Below are 22,711 nucleotides of genomic sequence, written 5' to 3' on the forward strand. Positions count from 1 at the left end.
ATAAAAAATAGATTTGTATAAAATACATTTCTTAATTAGGCTTGGCTTGAACATACCCATGTCACTTTAGCAAGATTATCTTACCTTTTATCCATGCTACTGAATGTCCTATTTTAGTTATTAAAATGAAGAGTAAAATAGAAGATTGTGATGGGATTCTGTTTCTTTACCCAGTCATTCAAAATAACACCCAACCAAATATTCAAGCAAAACATGATGTGCACATAAAGCCCAACAGAAGGAAACATACTGAGAAGTGTATTGCTGCCATCTGGTGGCAACATGTTGACGACATAACTGAAGTTTCACAATAATACCATAAAATGTTCTTTTGTCTGTAGAGCTCCATTAATGTCATTAAGTAAATACTCTATTAAGTAAAAATAAAAGGAATATAGTGTTTAAAAGTAGATAAGAAGCCTGCAGACATGGCAGATTTGTCTAATCAGCTCCTTACTTTTTGTGTTAATTCCTATAACCCTGCCACGTGAATCTGGGGGGGGGGGGGGTACGCCTACATTTCCCATGAGCGTCACATAAACCTCGTGATCACTTTGCGGCTGCGCAGTATCATTTGAAAACTTGCACGGCGAGGGATGCCGTTGAGGAGAAAGACAACGCAGTGAGCTACACACAATGGCGACGGCGGCGACTTCTGCGGGCGGAACGGGTTCAAGCGGACCAGCCACAGGCCTGGTCGGTGGAGGAACCGCGGTAGGACGAAAGAAAGACGGCGGTCCTTCCACGAAATTTTGGGAAAGTTCCGAGACGGTGTCCCAGCTCGAGACGGTGCGGCTTTGGATCGGGAAGCACTACAAGAAGGTGGGTTAACGCTGCTGTGTTCCTCATTGATTTCTATAAAGGCCCGCGTCTCGCTGGCACAATAGAGCGCTGATATGTTTATAACCTTCATGTACACTAAGCTAACTTTAGCTGTAGTTGTTCTGGTTGACTCATGTTTATAATCTCGCTCAAGAGAGTGCAGACAGTCTCCTTTTAGACACGATTAAATGCAAACGTACTATGATAGCTGGAGTGAAGTTGCTTTTCTGTTAGCCTGCCATCAGCTAGCTCGCTAGCCGCTCAGTCAGCTAAACACAACAAATTAGTTCTAATAAGGTACTGAATGTCGAACTGTTGATACGTTATTGTAGTAAAAACGCACATGTGAAATTATGTTGTGTGCTAAAAATATATACGACCCACTCATTCGGTGTAAAGGCCTAAGAAACTAACGAAAATGTCACGGTGCACCGTGTGTGTACGATTCACATAAACATAACACACCATTCATTCTGTTTTACGTTATATTTAGGTCTCAGAAAGTCACAAGATAATTGTGTTTGTTGCATTTTGTGTAAAAGAGTCCTCATTGTGTTGTTTTGTCAACACACTCATCAGGCAGACAGCCTCTGGCTTCTCTCGCCCAGCAAAACAAAGAGTGTATCTATTCAAACCCACCATCACGCCCATGGAGGCGCATTTAAAAACAACGCAAAAGTTCAACTGAACAGCAAACTTGATGGAGTCTAGATTCTGTTTTAAGTTTGCTTGTTTGCAGTTTTTGTGTTGGAATCATGTTTTTCTTACCGTGTCTTTGACTTAAAAAACGTAGGTACTTAGATTAATAAGGATTTCTGTGATTGCATGTAAATATTTTCATGTCACACCAGAACACATTATTTATAGGACTTAGTAAAGTTAAAACAACAACAAGTCGCCCAGCTGAAGATTTATTTGTTAAATGAGCAGCAAGGTTGTGGTTAATAGTGTTTAAAATATCAGATATTGCGAAATTAGACCTATTCCCATGACCATGCATGTATTTGTTACTGTGCAGACTTCTGTGTGTCACCAAAGTTTTGTAGCTGCTTGTAATATATATGTGTTCATTTTCAGATGCTTTCCTGTTTCTTTGTCAGTGATGCATGTAAATGATTCAATGATTATGGTTTTTTTTTCAGTATGTTCAGAATGACTCCCCCTCCAGCAAATCACTGGGAGGCTTGGTGGTGCAGCTGCTGCAGTTCCAAGAGGATGCATTTGGACGGAGGGTCAACAATCCAGCTCTTACCAAGCTACCTGTAAGCACACCTTCTTTGCAGAACCAAAAGCTATCATAATGTCTGTGTCTTGAATCTCTTTGTTTATCTTCTCTCTTCAGGCCAAGTGTTTCCTGGACTTTAAGGCTGGAGGGGCTCTCTGTCACATCTTGGGCTCGGTTTATAAGTTTAAAAGTGAACAGGGCTGGTGAGTGGATTTATTTTTAACTTCAAAACTGGTATGACCCAAACTTAACCTCTTTGATTGTTTTGAACCAGTGGTTTAGCAGAATTTAACTCTTTGGTTACACCAGTACCACGAACTGAACATCTTGTAAAATGTGACAAAATTCATACTGCATGAAATCAAAAGGATATTCAACTTTTAGTCAGTTGTGTGTTCGTCTTAAAACTAATTTGGTTTTGCTTTATGAACTCTACTCTTAGGCGAAGATTTGATTTGCAGAATCCCTCAAGGATGGACAGAAATGTGGAGATGTTCTTAAATGTTGAGAAGAACCTGGTTCAGGTATGAGCATCCCAGTCTGAACACAGACTTTTTGTCTTCTATATATTTGACCTCTGCATGGGTAACGTCTGGTTTTATCGATGGTTTGTGTTTTTGTAGAATAACTGCTTGACGCGACCTCTGGTCTACCTGTCTTCGGAAATAGAGCAAAAACAAGCGAGTAAGCTCAAAGACATCGTCAAAAGGCACCAGGTGAGTTCACTTCAAACCAGGAAATAAAAACAGTTTATTTTTTTATGTATTTTTATTATGACTAGCATGAACGTCTTTGTCTTTTCAATTATCTAACTTTGTTTCTCTTCAGGGCTCCACCACCGAGGATAAGTCAAAGGCCACCCACCACATTTATCCTTCTCTTCAGCAGCAGGAAGAAGGTTGGTTTATAACTTTTGTGACTTTGTGCATACATTTTATGATGTATGTTTGAACTTGGGTGTTATTGTTCCTTGCTGATCTGACTCATTTATAGTGTGATCTCTATCCCATCAAACACATCTAGATCAGAATAAAGATCATTTAGCTCCGTTTATGGAGGCTTTATTTAGCTGATCTTCTTGAAAATGGGAATTTTTTGTCACAGCACGGATAAAATCTTCGCTAATTGCTGAAGTTGTGCTGGGGGTTGTGTTTTTCAGAAGAGTGGCTACGTCCTGTGATGAGGAAAGACAAGCAGGTGCTTGTTCACTGGGGCTTTTCCCCTGACAGGTAATCAGAAAGGATCACAGAGAGACTCGGACATGCTTTTCTTTATTGTGGATATGTTTTTACTCTGCAGGAGTATTTCTCTAAAGTTATTCAGTTTCTATTTTTATTAGTAATTTAAAAAACACTAAATCTAATGTCAGAGACATTTTTGCCAAGTTTTTTGTTTTGAAATCACCCAGATTAACCACCTTACTGATCCTGTGTCTGTTATGTATTTTACCAGCTACGACACCTGGGTGGCAGCTGGTGAGGTGGACGGAGACGTTGAAGACCCTCCCAGTGCTGACCGACCCTGGAAGGTGGAGCACCCTCTACCAAAATGATCTGTTTAGCACTGAAGATTTCATAAATAGACACACAAGCGTAAAACTAGCCTGGCTGCTCAGAAAACTTTTTTTTCTGGAAAAAACATGTAAATCTAGATATTGGTATTAACCCTTCTGATGTGTGGAAAACATAACTTTTTAGAATTAATTATTTTCAATAATTTAATGACTGCATCCTATTTGTATTGTAAATTGATTTAATCATTTTTGGTGTCCGTGAAGCTTTTCTCCTGTGATGCTTCACAGCAGTAAACACTGAGTTATTGTTTTTTTAACCACCACCCTTTCTCTCCATATACTTTTATGTCAGGTTCATGCCAAATGGGTTTCAGACACCGATGCCTTCAATGAGTGGATGAATGAAGAGGACTACGAGGTGGACGAGAACAAGAAGCCAGTCAGCTTCCGACAGAAGATTTTCCCTAAAGAGGAGGAGGTAGCTGTTTGATGCAGATTTTAATAAATGTACCTCAGAGTCACAGAGGTCAGGAACAACGTCCTGATTATATCACATGTAATTGTTTTTGAGTGATGTTATATTCTGTTGCAAGCTTGTGTTTTGTTGCGTTTAGCTTTGCCTTGTAGGTTGTTCTCTGTCGTCTTCCTTCGTCCACGTCCGGTTCCGTTTCTTACTCATCCTTTTCAAACCTTTCCTCACATTTTGTGTCCTTTAAATACTTTTCAGGGTTCCTGTCTGTGTTAAGAGGGAGTGTTTATTAAAGCAACACTAAAGAAGTTTCCCACTTCTCCCTCCTACTGGTTTAAAGTGGAGTTACAACTGTCGTTAACAACTACGGTTCAACACCAATACTTACCCCGGCTTTCCACAGGAGCCGTCAGCAGCACGTCATAGCTGCTGATAGGAACCGCTGTGGTCAACAGAACCTTTTCCACCGGAGCCGTCAGCAGCGCGAGTCGGCCGCGTCTCAGGAGCAGCATGTCGCGGCCTTTACGCGCCGGTTCTATTTTCTACGCGCGACGCCTCTGAAACGGGTCAAGTTCGAAATTTTTGGGGAAGGAAAGACAGGAAATCGGACGCGGAAATGGAGAGAAGCTCCCGAGATTTTCAGAATAAAGAACGTACTGCCTTCCGTTTGCTTTACTTTTAAAAAAGGTTACTAACTGTGCGGCCCCGTGAGAAGTTATCACCTAGCTAGCGGTCTCCTTTGTTTTTCAGGTCCGTATTGGTGATTATAAAACGGACAGAACATAAAACGCAAACCATGTTGTAGTTTTCTCCTGCTTGTTGTTGTGTTTACTGACGAAGTCACTCGTGTGACTTCGTGCTCGGTCGGTGACAGCTGCTCCCCTGCTGCTTCGCGCCTCGTGGGAAGGGCCAAGCAGCAGGTTACGCGAGCAAGACGTGCTGCTGCAGTAATGTGCTGCTGACGGCTCCCGTGGAAACCCGGGGTTAGACTGTGGCCTACGATTTTCTGTAAAGTACACGTTGAGGAAGTGCACAGTAGGGGCTCGAGTGTGTAGTACACAAGTGTGCCAAATTGGGACATGGAGCATTGTGTCATCTACAGTGACACATGCTGGTTGCTTCTTATGCTATTTAAAAAAATAATAATCTTAATTAACTTTCTAACAATTATTTGACAAAATTTACATTCATTGCTGTCCACATTAAATTTTAGTCTAAAACATTTAGAGCATGAATAAATATAGTTATTCGCCCGGAAATTAACTTCTTTCTTGAAAATACATATTTTCAGAAAAGAGACTTGAGCCATTGATCCGCCTTCTTTTGAAAATTCCCGTGCAGCAATGGATTGTGGGTAATGCAAAAGTGCGAAGCAAGGGCAAAAGGGGCACCCTACGCACTGGACACCCCTGGACAGGACAAGGCCTGCTGTAGCTATTGCTAACAGCGAGCTAATGCAAGCACGAGCTAACTGATTCCAAATGAGCCACAAAATAAAAAGATTCACTCTGTTGGACAAAAAATATTATAACTTACAATTCCAGTAGATACAAAGCCAGGTCACCATCAGTGATTTCACAGAAACCTGTTTATGACAAAGTAACACATTACACCACATTGAACTAGTGTTTTCTAGTGCGTTAGTGTACAGGAACCCTGATTGTGTCTTCCACCCAACAAAACATCCTCTCCCCTACCTGCTGTTGTTATCCCGCTGCTTCCCCTCCTTGTGTGTGCAGCCGTTCCATCCTCTCATTCTGTGGCTCTTTCTCTCATCCTCCATCCCTCGCTCCCTGTGCTGCTCGGGGTTTGTCTGATCAGTCTTCCCGTACACCTGATCGCAAGGAGCGCAAGGCAAACTCTGCTGGCAAGAAGAGGAGACGCTCGCCCTCGCCGCCCAGCACTCCCGCCGAATCCCGCAAGAAGGGAGGGAAGAAAGGGTAAGAAGGCCAATTTGATATCTTAGCTTTTAAAAAATTTATCAAAGATCTGTACCGTTGTTACTTAAGGGTCAATATACATTTGTTTTTAAATCATGTGTTACTCGGTATGCTTGTTTTTCTACATTTTAAGGAAAGAAACTAGGGCTGCTCAATTATTCGAATTTTAATCCCAATTACGATTTGAGTTTTGAGCGATTATTAAAAACAAAACAAGCTGATTATTTCGGGGTATCCACGGGTCTTTAAAAAGTCTTAAATTTGCTTTTCCAAATTTGAGGCCCTAAAAGTCCTTAAAAATTACAAATAATCCTTAAGTACAGTTTCCAAAGGTCTTAAATTACCAAATACCCAATTTTATTTCTATAAAATTTTCATGAATTTCTAGTTAGTGTTCAGCATTTTTTGTGTATGATGTTGGCGTAAGCGGAGCCGTACACATTCAGTTGGTTGTGAAAGGGGGCTATTTTTAGATGAGCACATTAGCTGGTTAAGCTAGTGGGAGCTTGCGCCATGGGGAAGTGCAAGTTTAATGGTAACTGGATGGCTAATCCCACGTTCGCGACGTGGTTAGCACCGGTTCCAGGCAATGGCTGGAAATTAGTTTTAATTTTTAAAAATAGCTTAAATTTTTGTCAAGGTGGCCTTAAAAATGGTCTTAAAGTCTTAAATTTGGCTCCCTTAAACCTGCAGATACCCTGTTATTTGCTCCTCCCTCTTGTGCTGCTCCAAGTTGCAAATCAAGCGCTCCTCCCACAGTGTTGCCAACTTGGCGACTTTGTTGCAATTTCCAACAGCTTTTCAGACCCCCATCTTGACTTTTTGAATCTTAAAAGTGCCTAGTGATAAACCCAGAAACATTTCTGATAACCCTTGGCTACTACCGTCGTTGGCATTTCCTGCACGTTAGCAAAACACTCTGCCTGCGCTCCGGACCGGTCCTTCAGGACATTAGGAAAGGGAATGATGTTGTGATGTTGGTCGCAAAAGAAACGGCTCTCAGAGGCGGCTCCCTCTTGAATTAACCAGAGTGAGTGACACACACACTGTACCTGCAGGCTCCTGAGCCGCTAAAAACGGCAAAATGTGCATGTGTGGCGCGCTAAACTCACGCAGCTTGCCCCTGCCTGCTGTGAGGCCGGGTGGGGGGTTGCAGCACACCTCCGATCGCTGTGGCTGGGACAGTTATTACATTAACTGATGCGACCTGTAAATAAATAGTTTATAAACAAGGTAGAAATAGATAGAAATAAGTTCCTTGCTGATAAATGATGTCTATGAGGACACGTTGCTAGTGTACACTCCCCTACAGCACCGCTTGACGGGACTAAATAAATATTATGCAAAATTTTGTGAACGTAACTAAAACACATATGTTTATCTGTTTTTTATTTGTTAAAAATGCCACGGTATGATTCCTGCTGCCAGTATTTGCAAGAAGCTGGATGGATATGTGGGTCTGTACTGGTCAGGCTTAAATGAGTTAAACCTCAGCCCTTTGGGTCATAAATAATGAGCAACTATATTGGCCTTTACATACTAGGACTCAGGAGTTGTTTTAGTGATCATCTTGTTAATTTCTTTTTCGTATTTACTTTTGTCCTGATTGTGCCCCGAGCAATTTTATGACTGAATAAAGAAACAAACTAATAAAATTAACAATAATTGAAAAATCATCTTAAATAATCGAGATCACAATTTCAGTTACAATAATCGTGATTATCATTTTTGCCATAATCGAGCAGCCCTAAAAGAAACTGTTACGGGGTTCTGCAGAGGCAGCGAGGCACCTTGAATTGTCTCTGTGTAAAATATGCTGTATAAATAAAACTGCCATGCATTATAACAGCCATTGAGGTGACACAGATATTCCAGATCACAAGCTTCTCGTGAATTATTAATTATTAGAGCTGCAGATTTCTCAGTTTGATTCCAATGTTTTCAACAGTCTGACCTGCTGAGTTCTGGTTCTGTTTCATTTCTCCTCCTACATCCGTCACTGGCAGCTTATTAAATGATGTTTCTGATGAAATGCTGCGCTGTCGGCATGTTCATCCATACCAGGAGGGATTTAACCCTTTCCTGTTTGACTAACCATAAAACTAAATCCCCTCAGGAACTCTGGGCCACACTGGAAGAGACGGGGTCACAGAGGAGAGGAGGAGGACACAGAGGAGGACATCACGAAGGACTTGGACGACTCGTCTGCCGGTGCCAGTTTGGAGGATGGCTGCATGTCTAAGAACAGTATGTACTTAATAAAAGGATAAAGCAGAAGTCTTCCTTTGAATATTAAAACACGACTTTATATAATAATTTTGAGACACAACTTTGTGCTTGTTTGGTGAAGAATTTTTAATCAGCAGCTGTTTATACAAACTCGTCAAAGTTTGGTTTTAGCATCAGATGTTTGTTCTGTTTGTAGCTGCAGTAGCTACACCACAGACCTTCAAATTTCACAGCTCATTATTCATCTTAAAAACTGTAAATACTGATATGTCTAGCCTCAGAGGAGGATACGTTAGTGGGCCCTCACTTCTACTGTGTGGCCATGTTGAAGTGGGTTTTTTTGGGAGGGGGGTGGGTTCCTTCTATAAAGTGATTCAATGTCAAATAAGGAATCACCTGTTCCAGTATTTTGGCTAAAATATACCAAATTAAGCACTATGTCTTTCGCTGTTTATATCACAATCTAATTCTGGAGAAACTAATGAACATGCAGATCAGGGCTGCACGATGCTGGATAAAAATCACATTACCATTTCTAATCCTGAGTATTAAAAACTATCAACTTTTACATGCATTTTATATTAGACCTCTACTTTCAGGTTTACAAACCTGCATGTCACAAACTCATTTGCTGCCAGCCGTTTCCGCTAACGGCCTTCGCTGCCAGCGTTTCTCACCGTTTTTACTGTTTTTTTTTTAAGAGTCGCAGAGCGTTGCTCGCTAGGATGATGTCGACGCCATAACAAAGAGGAGACCCACCTCTTACATCAGGAAGAATCCGCGTGTTTCACGCATTATCCGTTCTTTGATAATCCGTTGTCGAATTTTGATCCGCAGACGCTTTTCCTGTTCGCTCCTCACCTTTTTTACAGGAACGGCCCAAAATGATCTCCTAACACATGGATGGTCTGTTTCCTGATCACGTGACGTATGCGGATGAAGATCGGCTTCAGGGCTGAGATGTTTGTTCTCGGCGCGGGGGCTCGTTCCGATGCTCAAACAGTAAAAAAATGCAAATGACGGAGTCGTCATTGGCAGTGAACGGTTGGATTTTAAATGACGACTTTAGTCGTCAGTGGCGGTGAATGAGCTAATTAACTTTATCTTTAGGTTTTCACATTTGTTCTGCTTGTGGTGATTACATCAAAGTCTGTAGGAACCAAGCAGCACTGTGGCAGAAATGGCAGCATCAGGAGAGATCTGCCCTCACTCCTACCCACAAAACATCTCAGCCAGTAAAGAAGCAAAGCTGCCTGAGGATGTTTTTATTTCCTGTCTCAGATGTGAAGATTTGCTTTAAAACCAAACACAAACTAAAAGTGCTCTTTTTAGACCAAGTCCCCATTGCAGTGACCCACTTTTTCTTCCACCTTACGAATAATCAGTTTTTCTTCTCTTCCTTTCTAACACACACACACACACACACACACACTACTTTAGTCTATTAAAGCATTCCTCTTTTCAGAATCAGTCTATGCCTGCGGCTCCATTAAACCTTCTTCAAAGTGATTCTTTGAATCTTTTCTCTTGCTTCTGATGTTTCTTCTCGTTCACCTTCTTCCTTCTTTTGCTTTATGCACAGCAAATTCAAAAAGAGACAGTGAGAATACTCCAGTCAAAGGAGGAAATGTGGCAGACTTAGGTTTGTATCTTTTAACTGGATTTACGTGTTTTCTAGTGCGTTTCATGTTTTAAGCAAAGTTGATGGATGTTTTAGTCCTACTATGATGTCTCACTAATGAGATGCTTTCTGTCTTTTTCCAGATGACATGGAGGATGATTCTGTTCTGTCTGGTGGAAAGGTAAGAAAACTAGTCCGTGCCAGACTTCATCATATCAAAGTCTCTAAAGAGGAAAGAGAGTCAGCAGTTATTATATTTGCATTTGTGCTGCAGATACCAGCAAACACTTTGCTGCATGTGTGAGGTTATTAAGATCATGCCTTTAGAGTGGTGTTTTATTGATAAATGCTTTTGGATCAGTTTAGCATAAGAACGCTCACTTTCCTACAGGGCTGCAACAAACGATTATTTGGATCATCGATGAATCGGATGGGGTCTCGACTCGATTAATCGGATTAAATGGGAACGTTTAATTCAAATCAAATTAAACTTTATTTATAAAGCGCTTTTCATACAAAAATGTAACTCTAAGGGTTTTACAGATTAAAAAGACCCCACATATCCCACAAATGGCATTAACTCAATTACTTGATAACTGCTAGGGAAACATTTTTTCTCTTCTACCTTTACTTTATGTAACAACAAAACATGATTAGAAAAAGCTCAAATGTAACATCCTGCTTCTCTAAAACTCATTCACCATTACATCTAACAAAAATGTACAATATTTAACGTCCCTCTGTCAGATTAAACTTTAGTCAGGTCTAAATGTTACCTTTTAGGGACAGCAGTAGCTCAGGAGGTAGAGTGGGTTATCCAGTAATCGGAAGGTTTCAGGTTTGATCCCGGCTCTGACCAGAGAAGGCTGCTGTTGTGTCCTTGGGCAAGACACTTAACCCAGCTTGCCTACTGGTGGTGGTTGGAGGGACTGGTGGCACCAGCGTATGATCATGTTCATTTATATAAAAAAAAAGTTTTAACCCCATTAGGTAAAAAGTTCAGTTAAATTTTCAAAAAGTAAAAAAAATATATATATATATATATATATATATATATATATATATATATATATATATATATATATTATAATTAAAAACCTTTAGAAATGTTACAATTTGACATTTCTTTGGAGCTTTTTCTTAGTACCTTAAGTCTTCCCGACTATCTGCAGGACGATGAAGAACAGGGCAAAGGAGAGGTCAACCGTCTGGATGCTAGTGAGGACAACGTGACCGAACAGACGCACCACATCATCATCCCCAGCTACGCGTCCTGGTTTGACTACAACAGGTAACAACAGTCAAGTGTAGAAACGCACATTTTTATCTCAGTCTTGAAGAAGCTTCAGACCCTCAGACAATATGTTGTGTTTATTAGTCCACTTAGAACTCCTGTAGTCACACGATGCTATTTTTCTTCAAGTTGTGCTTGAAGATTTACTAATTCTGTCAAATTGGCCCAAAAAAATTAAATGAATAGATAATATTTTAATAAACTAAAATATGTGGGGTTTTCCCCTCTCTTATTAGCATCCATCAGATTGAAAGACGAGCCCTGCCTGAGTTCTTCAATGGGAAGAACAAGTCCAAAACCCCAGAAATGTGAGTTCCTTCACACACAGATGGTGTCAAATGTTGTATTTTGGGGTCGTCTATGCTAATGCTGATTTGATTAACTCCTAATCAGATACCTGGCCTATCGTAACTTCATGATCGACACATATCGGCTCAACCCCCAGGAGTACCTCACCTCCACCTCCTGTCGCAGGAACCTGACCGGAGACGTCTGTGCCATCATGAGGTGATTTTACCAGTTACATCACAACCGGATTGTGCTGCTTTACCAGAATATTAGTGATGGTCACATGATGAGCATAAGATAGATCAGCTGTGTTAAAACAGCTTTAGATCTTTGTAAACCAAGATGAAAAATAGAAGTGATCAAAGCGTGCTTTTGTGTCATCTACAGGGTCCATGCCTTCCTGGAGCAGTGGGGTTTGGTGAACTATCAGGTGGATGCTGAAAGTCGCCCGCTGCCCATGGGCCCTCCTCCCACACCACACTTCACAGTACTGGCTGACACGCCTTCTGGACTCATGCCTCTCAACCACCGTCCCCCCCAGGTAACCACACCCTGCTTTAAAGATGGGTCAGGACTGGATCAGTTGAAGACCGCTGAGAACAGGAATGAAGTATCTGCGAGTCATACTTATTAACTCATAACTTATTAACATTGATGACTAAAGTCGTCAGTTGCGTTTTTTTTAATGGGGCATGCTTGGGAACAAATTTGCGCACCTTGAGAGTAAACTGCTCATCACGGCTCTAATGCTTTTCACCCGTGTGTGTCGCACGTCACGTGATCATGAAGCGGACAATCCATGAATTAGGAGATCTTTCTTTTGATAGTTTTGGTGTTTACATGATCATAGAGCACAATGTTCTGTGGCTCCTCAGAAAACAGTGAAACTGCTCAAAAAGCTGGCAGACAGGGGCTCTCTGATCAGAAAACGGCTAGCAGTGAACGAGTTAACATTCATGATGTGCAAACATCTCTCCTCTGATTGGCTAAAAGCAATACGACTCTTCCACTTCCTTTGTTCGCTCTTTTTTTGTGGGGTAAAAAATGCAACGTTGATGTTGGGTATTTTTATGTCCTAAAATGAACCACACAGGAGAAAGGTCAGTAGGTTTTATACGCTGCGAAAGGCAGCGGGGAGCAACGGGCCAAGAGCCTGCAAAGGCCCGTGTCCGATCAACTCTGGCCTCCCCTCTGCACCACAGCTGGTTTTATTGAAACACGGGGAAAAAAGGACAAAGAACAATCCATCACTGTCTACACTTAAGCCGGGCGTACACTGTGCGACTTTTTCACTTTTTTGAGCCGATTTTCCAGTCGTGCGAGAATCCACGAGATCGGGGCGAGTTTTGCGCCGAGCGGTCGTGTAGTGTACAGGGGGTTACGAGAGGCGATTAACACCACGTGCCCAGCTGCCGATCAGCAGTCGTGAGGTCACACGGACTTCTGGCGTGTTTAATATTTTGCTCGTCCCTCGTGAGGGTATCGCACTGTTGAAGCGGCGCTGCGAGCAGCTGCGACCCAAAATGTATCAGAACCGCTCACGGCGCATGCACAATCCTGCATCAACACCGCTCCCCGCTATTTCCCTAATAACACACGTTGTTCGTTTTAATTTCTACACGTTTTTTTACTCACAAAGATTGTCAAGAAAGCGTGTTTGTTGTGTTCATGTCAAATTAAACTGATCACAAAACACAGATTCACTTTCTTTATTTCGTTTTCCTCATCCAACCCCCATAAATCCCTGTGTGTCCTCCTGCAGCACTCCTGAAGAACAACAGGCAAGACAAAAAAGTCTGACGTGTTGTGTTAAAACTGCTATTTTTAGCACATTTTTAGGGCCGACGTGTTGCTACCAGACGTACAGTGTGAGCAGTCAGGTCGCATCCGAGAACTGGGTCGTGCAGTGTGAGCACATGACTCGTGAGATCTGCTCTGCGAGGAAGTCGTACAGTTTGAGCTGAAGCTGAGCGCTACGAGTGAAAAAGTCGCACAGTGTACGCCTGGCTTTAGCCAATAACAGTGTTGCTTCTACCTAAGGTGGGACATTCCAAAAAGGAAGTTTTCATTTATGACTAACAGCCAGAAACTCTGTAACCATGGATACCTGTTGCCGGACAGGCTATTCCCCAACCCCCATGCTTATCAGCCGCATTCCTGAAGTAAGAAAGAGAAGGAGAAAGAACTCTGGCTTACTTCACAACAGATTATCTTATGATTACTTAAAAAGGAACACAGTAATACATTAAAATACCTAACAGTTGATGTTTCATCTCCTCAAATAACAATCTTCAACATGTTTTGTCCTGTTGTTGGAGCTGCCAATGCTAATGGTTAGCTTCCACAAGCTGAGTTGCTCTCTTCATCCCATGGGCGGTCCCATGTGCTTTTTTTCTACTTTTGCAGATTCCTCCTCCACAACAGATGCCCAACTTTGTAGACAAAAGCAAAGACAAACCCATTGACCTGCAGAACTTCGGCCTCCGGCCCGACCTCTACAAGAAGAACACTAAGGTAAGAAAAGACACACTGAATGTGACCTAAACGTATCTTTTGTTTCTTTTAGATTCGCATTGAAGATGATAAAGCATGTGGTTAATTTGTCTTTGATCAGCAGCAGGGTAAAGGAGGCAGCAGCACCAGAGAATGGACCGAGCAGGAGACTTTGCTACTGCTGGAGGTTAGTGTCATTAGGCAGATACACCCGCTGAGCTCTGAAAATCTTATGCTCCTTTTCTTTTGTTCTCAAAGTCTTGTATGTCTCTAAATCCTTATCTACATTCTACCACCAACAATACACACATTCTCTCTAAGATGTGAAACTCAATTCGTCTCTCAGGCTCTGGAGATGTTCAAAGATGACTGGAACAAAGTGTCGGAGCATATCGGCTCTCGCACCCAGGATGAATGTATCCTGCACTTCCTGAGGCTGCCCATCGAGGATCCTTACCTCGAGAGCACCGAGACATCGCTGGGCCCCTTGGCCTACCAGCCCATTCCCTTCAGCCAGTCTGGAAACCCCGTCATGAGCACAGTAGCCTTCCTGGCCTCCGTCGTGGATCCCAGAGTGGCTTCTGCTGCAGCTAAGGCAGCTTTAGGTGAGAACTGGTTTGAAGAAACAAAATTGTCCAAAGAATTGCTAATATTTTATTTATTTTATTTTCTCTGAAGAATTTAAAAAATAAAAAAAGATGAGACAGAAAAGGGAACACTGAAAATAAAAAAAATCTTGTTTTTTTGTAGAGGAGTTCTCTCGGGTGCGTGAAGAAGTGCCAGCCGAGTTGGTGGAAGCTCACGTGAAGAAGGTGCAAGAGGCGGCGAGGAGCACAGGCAAAGTCGACCCCACCTTCGGATTGGAGAGCAGCGGAATCGCCGGAACTGCTCCAGAGGAACCGGAAAAAACCGGTGGGTGGGATGAGAACAGGTGTAGAAGATCTAGACAGGACAGGATCGTGGAAAGAAAAACCAGGTTGCGTTGCCTCTTCCACCGCTGGAGGGCAGCACATGCACAGTGCTGCTGCTGTCCAGGTTTAAGCAGCTGTGTTGATGCTAATGGCTGATCTGCAGTCGGAGCCAAAATAAGAACAAACGATAGATAATCAGGTAGAAATAGCCAGACTTTCATGGTGTGTGACGATGCAGCAGTGGATTTCAGCAGTGCAGAAATAATGGTGCGTGTGTTTTTATACTGTCAGATTAAAACAACAGCAGCAGATGGGACAGAGGGTGGGGATGAGAGAAGATGGAAAACTGGGTCAGCGTTTTGTTTGCTTATGGATTTCTCTTCATTTACTTGGTGCTGTCTGGTGGCTTTTTACTGTAACCATGGCACACATGCAGCCTGGGAAACAAATGGCGGTTTTCCCTGAATTACTGCTGCTATAACCAATATTCAGACTCCTAATAGACACTTAAATGAATCTATGACACAGTTTAAGTCCAGCTTCACACACACATTCATTGGGTCACGTGTGCAGAAGCTGCATACTTTTTTTCCCTCTCTCGTTTCAAATCGGTTCTAAAAAAACATCTTTTGTCTCATTCTGTCACTTTTGTTTTTACTTTTGCTGGACATGTTTTCCATTTAGGCTCTCATGTGATAATCATGTTGATCTGTTTAAATGATGCACTTATTTATTTATTTTTTATCTCATCACTCGCAGAAACTACAGAACCAGAAAAGATGGAAACGGATTCAGACTCCCAGCAGGCTGATAAAGTGAGCCTTTCTCTTAAATGTTTTTATATGTGATGTAAGTAAATGTGGTTTAAACTGCAGTGACTTTAGGACCGAGAGTTTTGAGAACACACGTCTCATCTCACGTGTATTAGAAACTACAGCGAGCTGTTTGTTTCAGCACATTGTAGAGTTTTGATCACTGACTAGAAATACTGGACATACCGTGATCGATGAGTTTTTAAAGGTCTGAGTTGTGGCTCAATCGGTGGTTCCTATTACAGCCATCTTGGCCGTTTCACAAGTCTTGTCACGCCCAGGCAACCCATAAATGGGCAAAGAGGTGGAGCAGAGAGCAATTCTCTGAGGATCTTGGTCAGCCATTACTTATTACTAATTACCATTACTACAAGCTAAGTTAGCTAACCGAAGCTAACTGTGGTTTTCAGACGCTTTTAGCCAGAAACAGGCTGTTGAGCGACTAAAGTGAAGCACGCAACTCGCCAATCTGCGATGTTTCTGTGGTCTCCCGTGGAGAGCTCCATGGACATCCTGGATAACTACAGCCTTGCATGGGAGCCGGGTGATCGTGTCACACGGTTGCTTCCTGCCAGGAGATGTGAGCAGCCGGGCGGCCACGTTGCTCAGCTGCCTCTGGGAGACTAGAGCGGTAGATTCGTGGATCTCTGTAGGGCTGCCGCCTCTGAATGGAGGGAAATGTTACAGAAACTGGAAACCTTTGTTAGCTTTGGCTAGCTCACTTAGCTCGAGTTTCAGCACCCAGCCAGCCCCACAAACACGTCATATTTCCACCCATCTTTGAGTTTTATTAAATGAACAACATTTTCTCCCATTCAACCAGAAAAATAAAGTACAGATATATAATTTTACTTACCAAATAAAGTGAAGCAGAGACTTCTTGGATGATCTGTCTGCTCATTCAACACTATAGCTTGCCCTCTTTGTTCAAATAGTTCCCATGGTCAACATTCGAACAGAAACACACAGACAACACAACCAAAGATCAGAGAGTGGAAATGACTGAACATCTATTAATGTAATACTTTTTATAATATGTTTTATTTAAAAAGCACCTTTCATGACACCCAAGACACTTGTCAATGGGGAGAAAAAAATAAACAGCTAGCGCTAGCTCCAACGCTCATACTACATGTCAATCATATCTAATTATTCATAATTTCCAAACCCCCCCTCACCACCAACACACACACACAGTTGTCATGACTGTGATCGACATCTATTAAATCTAAAATGTTATTTATTTATTTTTAACTAGGCTGTAACCATGTTTACTTCCGCTATGAAATGGGTATTTTCAACATGGGGGTCAATTTGCTCTGTTGTGGAGAGATCCTAGTGGATGAGGGTGGAACTGCAGGTTTAATTTTTTTTTTTTTTTTTTTTTTTGTCGCTTTCTGGTTGGTTTCACAAAATTCACATGAAGGTTGCTCTTTGGCTTTTATACAGGTTCTTAATCAAACAGACCCAAACATCACATTTAATGAATGTTTCACATAAAGTTTAATATTTTTTTCCCATTGATGTCCTTTTCTTGGCTGAACTTATTCTGCAGATTTACATCAAAACTCTGCAGCATTTTTTAAATAACAGCAAACATTCAGCACGAAAAGAGGAAAGTGGTGTGATCCTAAGTTGTGTCCTGTAAGAGTTTTCATTGTGATCAGTACCAGGAAGGCTGGCTTAACTTGTTTTACCCCCTATTTATATATGTATGTGCAGCAACCTGTTAAACATGAGAGAATATTTAGACTTGTGTTCTTTATGGCAGAATATCCGAGGGTTTTTCTAGTTTCTGAGCATTTGTTTTCTTATTAGTTTCTTGTTTTTGACCCGTTTTTCCTCAGGCCGAGTCCAAGGATGAGGCAGAGAAGCCCAGCGAGTCTGCAGAAAAGAACGACAAGACAGAGACCACAGAAAAGGTGAAGAAGGAGGGAACGGAAGCATCGGAGCACGAAGAGGAGAGCGAAGGAGAGGAGTCTAAAACGGCTTCTGCAGGTAATGGTGATCTTTACAAAACAATCCCAGCTTGTGCTGGGATTTGTTTTTCTGTATTCATCTTTTAAAACTTCAGTTAAAATAGGAAAAAAAATATTTGATTGTCTTCTGACAGCAGGTTAAAAATGTTTCCTTCCCTATTCAGACAAGGAAAAAGAGGAACCAATGAAGACTTCTCCTGATCAGGAGAAGGAGAAGGAGGAAAGTGAGGCTATGGAGGAGGGAGAGGACAGGAGGAAAAAGCTGGAACATGACATCGGAGAGGGAAACATCGCTACGGCAGCGGCTGCTGCTCTTGCGTCCGCCGCCACCAAGGCCAAGGTGAGGAGATGTCACTTTTCATTCATCCGTGTTTGTTTTCCAGAGAAGTTTCTACTGAAAACAGTTCAGAGTTAAATTAGGGGCTACTGAGATGCTTATGTTCACGTTAATCTTCTGTTCAGCACCTGGCAGCAGTCGAGGAAAGAAAGATCAAGTCGCTGGTTGCTCTGCTGGTGGAGACCCAGATGAAGAAGCTGGAGATCAAGCTGAGGCACTTCGAGGAGCTGGAGACCATCATGGACCGCGAGAAGGAAGCTGTAAGTTGAGTCGGAGTTTGTTTTAGTAGCATCATCAGAGGTTTGTAGTTTTAAAACGTTCATGAATGAATGCAGTGCAGCTCAAACACTTCTTCTGCTTCACCTTTGCCAGACATCATCCGATTATCATCAGCCACATGAGTCAAGCTAATGAGAGATTAACTAGAATCGAAGCAGCTCTGCCTTTTTGTTTAGCTGCTTGACCACATCTGTGGGACGTTACTGTTATTATCGGAAAGCGTTAGTTAGTGTTAGAATATCCTGATCCTAGGAAAACCAAACCTTAGTTCCTTTAGGTTCTGTCTGTGGAAATGCCAAAAAGTGACCCGCCGTCTAACTTTCCCTTTCCTGCGACTGCTTCATTGATCAAGTGGCCGGTAAATATTTAGTCAGTAGCAGATGTTCCCTCGTGGTGGAGCTGCTTTCCATGAGCTCCAAGTCTTTATAAGAAACATGAATTCTTTATGAGGAAGCCAAAAGGGTTTTATCTACAGCTGAGCAGCTACTTAGTGATGCTGTTTAAACTGCTGCTCTGCCAGGGAAAAGCCTGATTTAGCTGGTGTGTGTGTCCCTGGAGATGCTAGTGAGAGTGTAAAACTGTGTTTTCTTGTGGCAGCATCTGGACTGAAGCCTAATTCAGCCCATTCACAGCTGCAAAAGCTGCTCGAAAAGAAACGTTTTAGGAATCTGTCACGGAGCAAGACGGAAACCAACATGGCTGCTGCTGTAAACGCTCAGGCTGAAAGGATCCACAAAGAAACACGGGACAAGTCTGAGCTTTCAGTTGCCTTTAGGTGTCCGCTTCATCAGCGTGGTGAAAATGGAGCAGAATGAATTTATTATACACACACACACACACGCAAACACACACACAGATTTTTTAAACCCCTGGTTCTTGAAGAATGCTGCTTTGACTGAGCTCTGGGTTATTTGGTTGTGGTCTTTGTAATGTTTCTGCTTCCTGGTCTTTAACTCCTCTTCATCCATTAATGTGTGTGTGTGTGTGCAGTTGGAACTTCAGAGGCAGCAGCTCCTCACAGAGAGACAGGCGTTCCACATGGAGCAGCTGAAGTACGCTGAGATGAAGGCCAGACAGCAGATGGAGCAGCAAGCTGCTGCCGCTGCCGCTCAGGCCCAAGGACAAGGACAGGTCCCTGGATCAGGACCCCACCCGGGCCCTCCTCCACCAGGTATGCACCACGGCGTACCCCCACCCCACCATGGAGGACCTCCCTCACACCATGGAGGACCCCCACCCCACCACAGCGGACCTCCTCCCCATCATGGAGGTCCACATCCGCACCACGGCGGTCCCCCACCAGGCGCTGCAATGCACCCAGGCTATCCGCCAATGGGCCACCACCCTATGGCCCCCCACCACCCAGGACAGACGGGTGAGACTAAGCAGAATAAAGTCTGTGGAGAAAAAAGTAGCTGTGAGATATTAGCATGTTTTTTTTTAAATAAAATTTTGTTTGTTCAAATAAATCTTGACTAAAACTTTGTAAATATTTGTCTTAAAGCAAAGCTACTGATAAATGCTTATTTAAAACATGAAGCAAATGTTTTACTTAATTTGAGCCGTCTCTTCATGATCTTTGTCTCTTAATCAAAACTGCAGGACCAGTAGAACCAGGTCAGCAGATGCCTGGACGTATGATGCCTGGACCCCCCTCCGCCGGCCCACCTCCAGGTGGGATGCCTCCCATGATGCCCCCGCGTCACTCTGGAGCCCCCAACGGCATGTGTGAGTACAGAGCCCCCCCACACACACACACACACACCAAAGTTCTGAACCTTTGAACACAAACCACCACTTTTGGTCTTCCTTCATCTAAATTTGGCCTCTCTGTCCCTGCAGACCCCGGTCCTCCTCCTGCACAGCCCGAGGTGCTGCCTCCAGCTCCAGTGGGTCCCGCAGCACAGCCAAGTGGACGAATCACTGATAACTAAGACCCACACAGACGCACAAAAGCACACATCTCTGAATTTCTGCCCCCCTTTTGACGACTCAGCATTTGCCCATTAAAGCTGCCATAAACGTCACCCTCCGTCACACACACACACTCACACTCAGGGTTTATCAGCAAAAGTGACCCAGACATCACAAACACACATGCAGACTTCCTCTCAGGGCGCAGCGGCGAGGTTCATCTAGTAATAAACACTGTTTCTGCTCTGTTGGGCAAACGGGAGGCTGTAGCCAGAAAACCAAACAAGGAGACAGAAATCATCAGAAAATATTGTTTCTCATTCTTTACAGTAACAATGCTGTTTTTTTGTTTGTTTTTTTTTTTTGTTGTGTAAATGACACTGTAGCCTTTTCTTGTATACCAAAAAAAGATAACCCCTTAAAATCTGGTCCTCCCTTTCCTCCAAATCAAACACTAGGGGGAGCTAGAGGGACCAGAGGCCCGGACAGACCCTCAGGGTTCTGTGTGCTGAGCCGAAACTCCCAGCCTGCCCTTGTTCTGATGGAGAATCTACCTCTCGCTCTTCTTTAAATGATACACTGTAGATCTGTGTGTGTGTGTGTGTGTATGTGAATGTGTGTGTTAGACAGAGGGAGGGTCGATGGCAGCGTGTGCCTATTTATTTATCAATACATTTCAATTTCGTTGATCCTATTGATCTTGAGAAATTCAACAAAAAGGCCAAAAAGGTCCCCAGTAGGTCAAAAGTCTGCAGGAAAGTAGTTCAGCAACGCGTGTGCATCAGGTTTATATTTGGTTAAGGAGCAGCCCATGAGCCAGGTTCACTCTGGTGTTGATGGAGACAAACAGCCGTCTAAAAATGATGCAAAACTCTAAATGCATCAAATTTAGCCTAATTTTGATTCATTTTTTTTATTCTGTCAAAAGAGCAGAGCTGATGATTTGTCTTCTTGTCCAATTAAAATGAAAACAAAGGTGGAGAACGGTGCTGAGTCTGATTTGTTGCATTAGGAACTACATTCATGGTTTATAATCCAGTCTGTATGTGGGATTGGACCCAATGAGGCACCTGTGGAGTTTTACGGCACAAATGAACGATAACAGTAAAGGTTACAGATCTGCTAAACCCTCCGTTCCTCCTCCTGTCTCCACCCAGAGAACTGTAACACACAGAAATGTAAGCTAAGCTCAGGTCAACACTGGAGGATCCACACACTTGCTGATTTCACCACTAGACCTCGCCGCAAGGCACGACACACTCAACCCCCCACCGACCTTTACACAGCCTGTTCAGATCGAGAGACGCTGCGTCGCGACTCGGCTGAAGCACCAGAACATGATAACTTCCTCAGCGTGGTGGGATTCTACCGTAGCCATTCTGCCCTGCCCCTTTCTTCTTCTGCTCACTTCCTTCACGCCTATTGCTGTCTACCTCGCCAACCTGGTGTTTTTCCCACCTTTTCAGTTTTTTTCAGCCACTAAAACTCAAAATAGCAATATTCTTACTTCTGTCTTCTACCTGTTGATGATCGAAGCGGGAAAAGGGTTGAGTCAAATGTTGACTAATCCTCCGAATGCAGCGGCGCCCAGCCATCAGAACCTTTAACGACAAACCAAAACAACTAATTAACTCCGTCATTCACCTTTGAAAGCTGCTGAAGGCTTTGTGGTCAGATTTATTTGATTGATTTCTAGAAATTAAACATGACTGAGCTTAAATTTTCAGAAAAATTATTTGGAAAAAAGAAAATAAAAGCAGACTGTATTTTGTTTTGTTTCTGCCATTTTATTTTCACAATGTTCATTCTAAAGCCTCAACCTCAGTCGGTTAAATTCCCGTCAATGTTAAACTAGCAGCTATAAAACGTGAAAAAAGTTCAAGTTAGTATGTTTTTCATTGTTGAAATGAGATTATTGTTTAAATCCTGATGAAGCCATTGGCTAAACGTTATTTATTGGTAAGTTGAAGTTATCTGGCTAGAATGTGGCCTATTTTCATTTTGAGCTTTTGAAAGGTTTTAGTGAGACTTCTTTTCAGCTCTAGTTGCTTTTCTGCAGCACAGCTTAAACTCGTAGACGCTCTCAAATATAAACTGTTATGTTCAAAGAGATCCAATCGAGTTTTGCTGGAAAAATAATGCTTTAAGTCGACAATTAACACATTTGTGTTCAATGTGGATGTTTGGTACTTCTCACTCAAGTCAATTAGAAACACAATAATGTATTTTATTGTGGATCATTTCTAACTGCTCCTCCCTCTTTGCTAGTACTGTTAGCATTTCTACCTCTTGGCTACCTCTTCCTCGTTCATCTGCTAGCTACCTCTTCTAGAAATCGTCCTCCTGCTACCTCTTCACACCCTTTTTGCTACCTCTCACACCTTTCCCTGCTTTTCTTTCCCCTTTAATTTATTTTATTTTATTGTTTGCTGCCCACATGACTGCTGTGTCACCCAGTCTTCTCCGAGTCTGCAGGAAGAAGAAAACAAACGCCCGTTCACTAGCGCTCTCCTTTCCTTTCATCTTTCCAGGCTTGTGGCTTAATTTCACACAAATATGACAAGTTTCCCCAATCATCTGTCATC

General features: G+C 42.6%; 1 protein-coding gene across 4 annotated transcripts; it reads left to right on the forward strand.

Annotated features, from left to right (window-relative positions):
- Nucleotides 1-566: 566 nt before the first annotated feature.
- smarcc1a (SWI/SNF related BAF chromatin remodeling complex subunit C1a) lies at nt 567-20,370 on the forward strand. 4 transcript variants are annotated; one of them, XM_015949843.3, is made up of 28 exons: nt 567-822; nt 1,965-2,084; nt 2,165-2,250; nt 2,490-2,571; nt 2,671-2,763; nt 2,876-2,945; nt 3,207-3,276; nt 3,500-3,575; nt 3,913-4,038; nt 5,851-5,969; nt 8,086-8,216; nt 9,781-9,840; nt 9,963-10,000; nt 10,992-11,110; nt 11,350-11,421; nt 11,507-11,620; nt 11,789-11,942; nt 13,808-13,915; nt 14,016-14,081; nt 14,241-14,499; nt 14,645-14,806; nt 15,565-15,620; nt 17,465-17,615; nt 17,761-17,936; nt 18,059-18,193; nt 19,203-19,587; nt 19,815-19,940; nt 20,055-20,370. In XM_015949843.3, the coding sequence occupies exons 1-28, from the start codon at nt 637-639 to the stop codon at nt 20,144-20,146; spliced, it is 3,432 nt and encodes a 1,143-aa protein (XP_015805329.3). In that variant the 5' UTR covers nt 567-636; the 3' UTR covers nt 20,147-20,370. The 4 variants fall into 4 exon arrangements, with proteins under 4 accessions (XP_015805329.3, XP_015805331.3, XP_015805332.3 ...); XM_015949845.3 differs by having other exon boundaries at nt 14,019-14,081; XM_015949846.3 differs by having other exon boundaries at nt 5,875-5,969.
- Nucleotides 20,371-22,711: the final 2,341 nt, after the last annotated feature.

Source organism: Nothobranchius furzeri, chromosome 5, assembly GCF_043380555.1.
Source record: "Nothobranchius furzeri strain GRZ-AD chromosome 5, NfurGRZ-RIMD1, whole genome shotgun sequence".
NCBI lineage: Eukaryota > Metazoa > Chordata > Actinopteri > Cyprinodontiformes > Nothobranchiidae > Nothobranchius > Nothobranchius furzeri.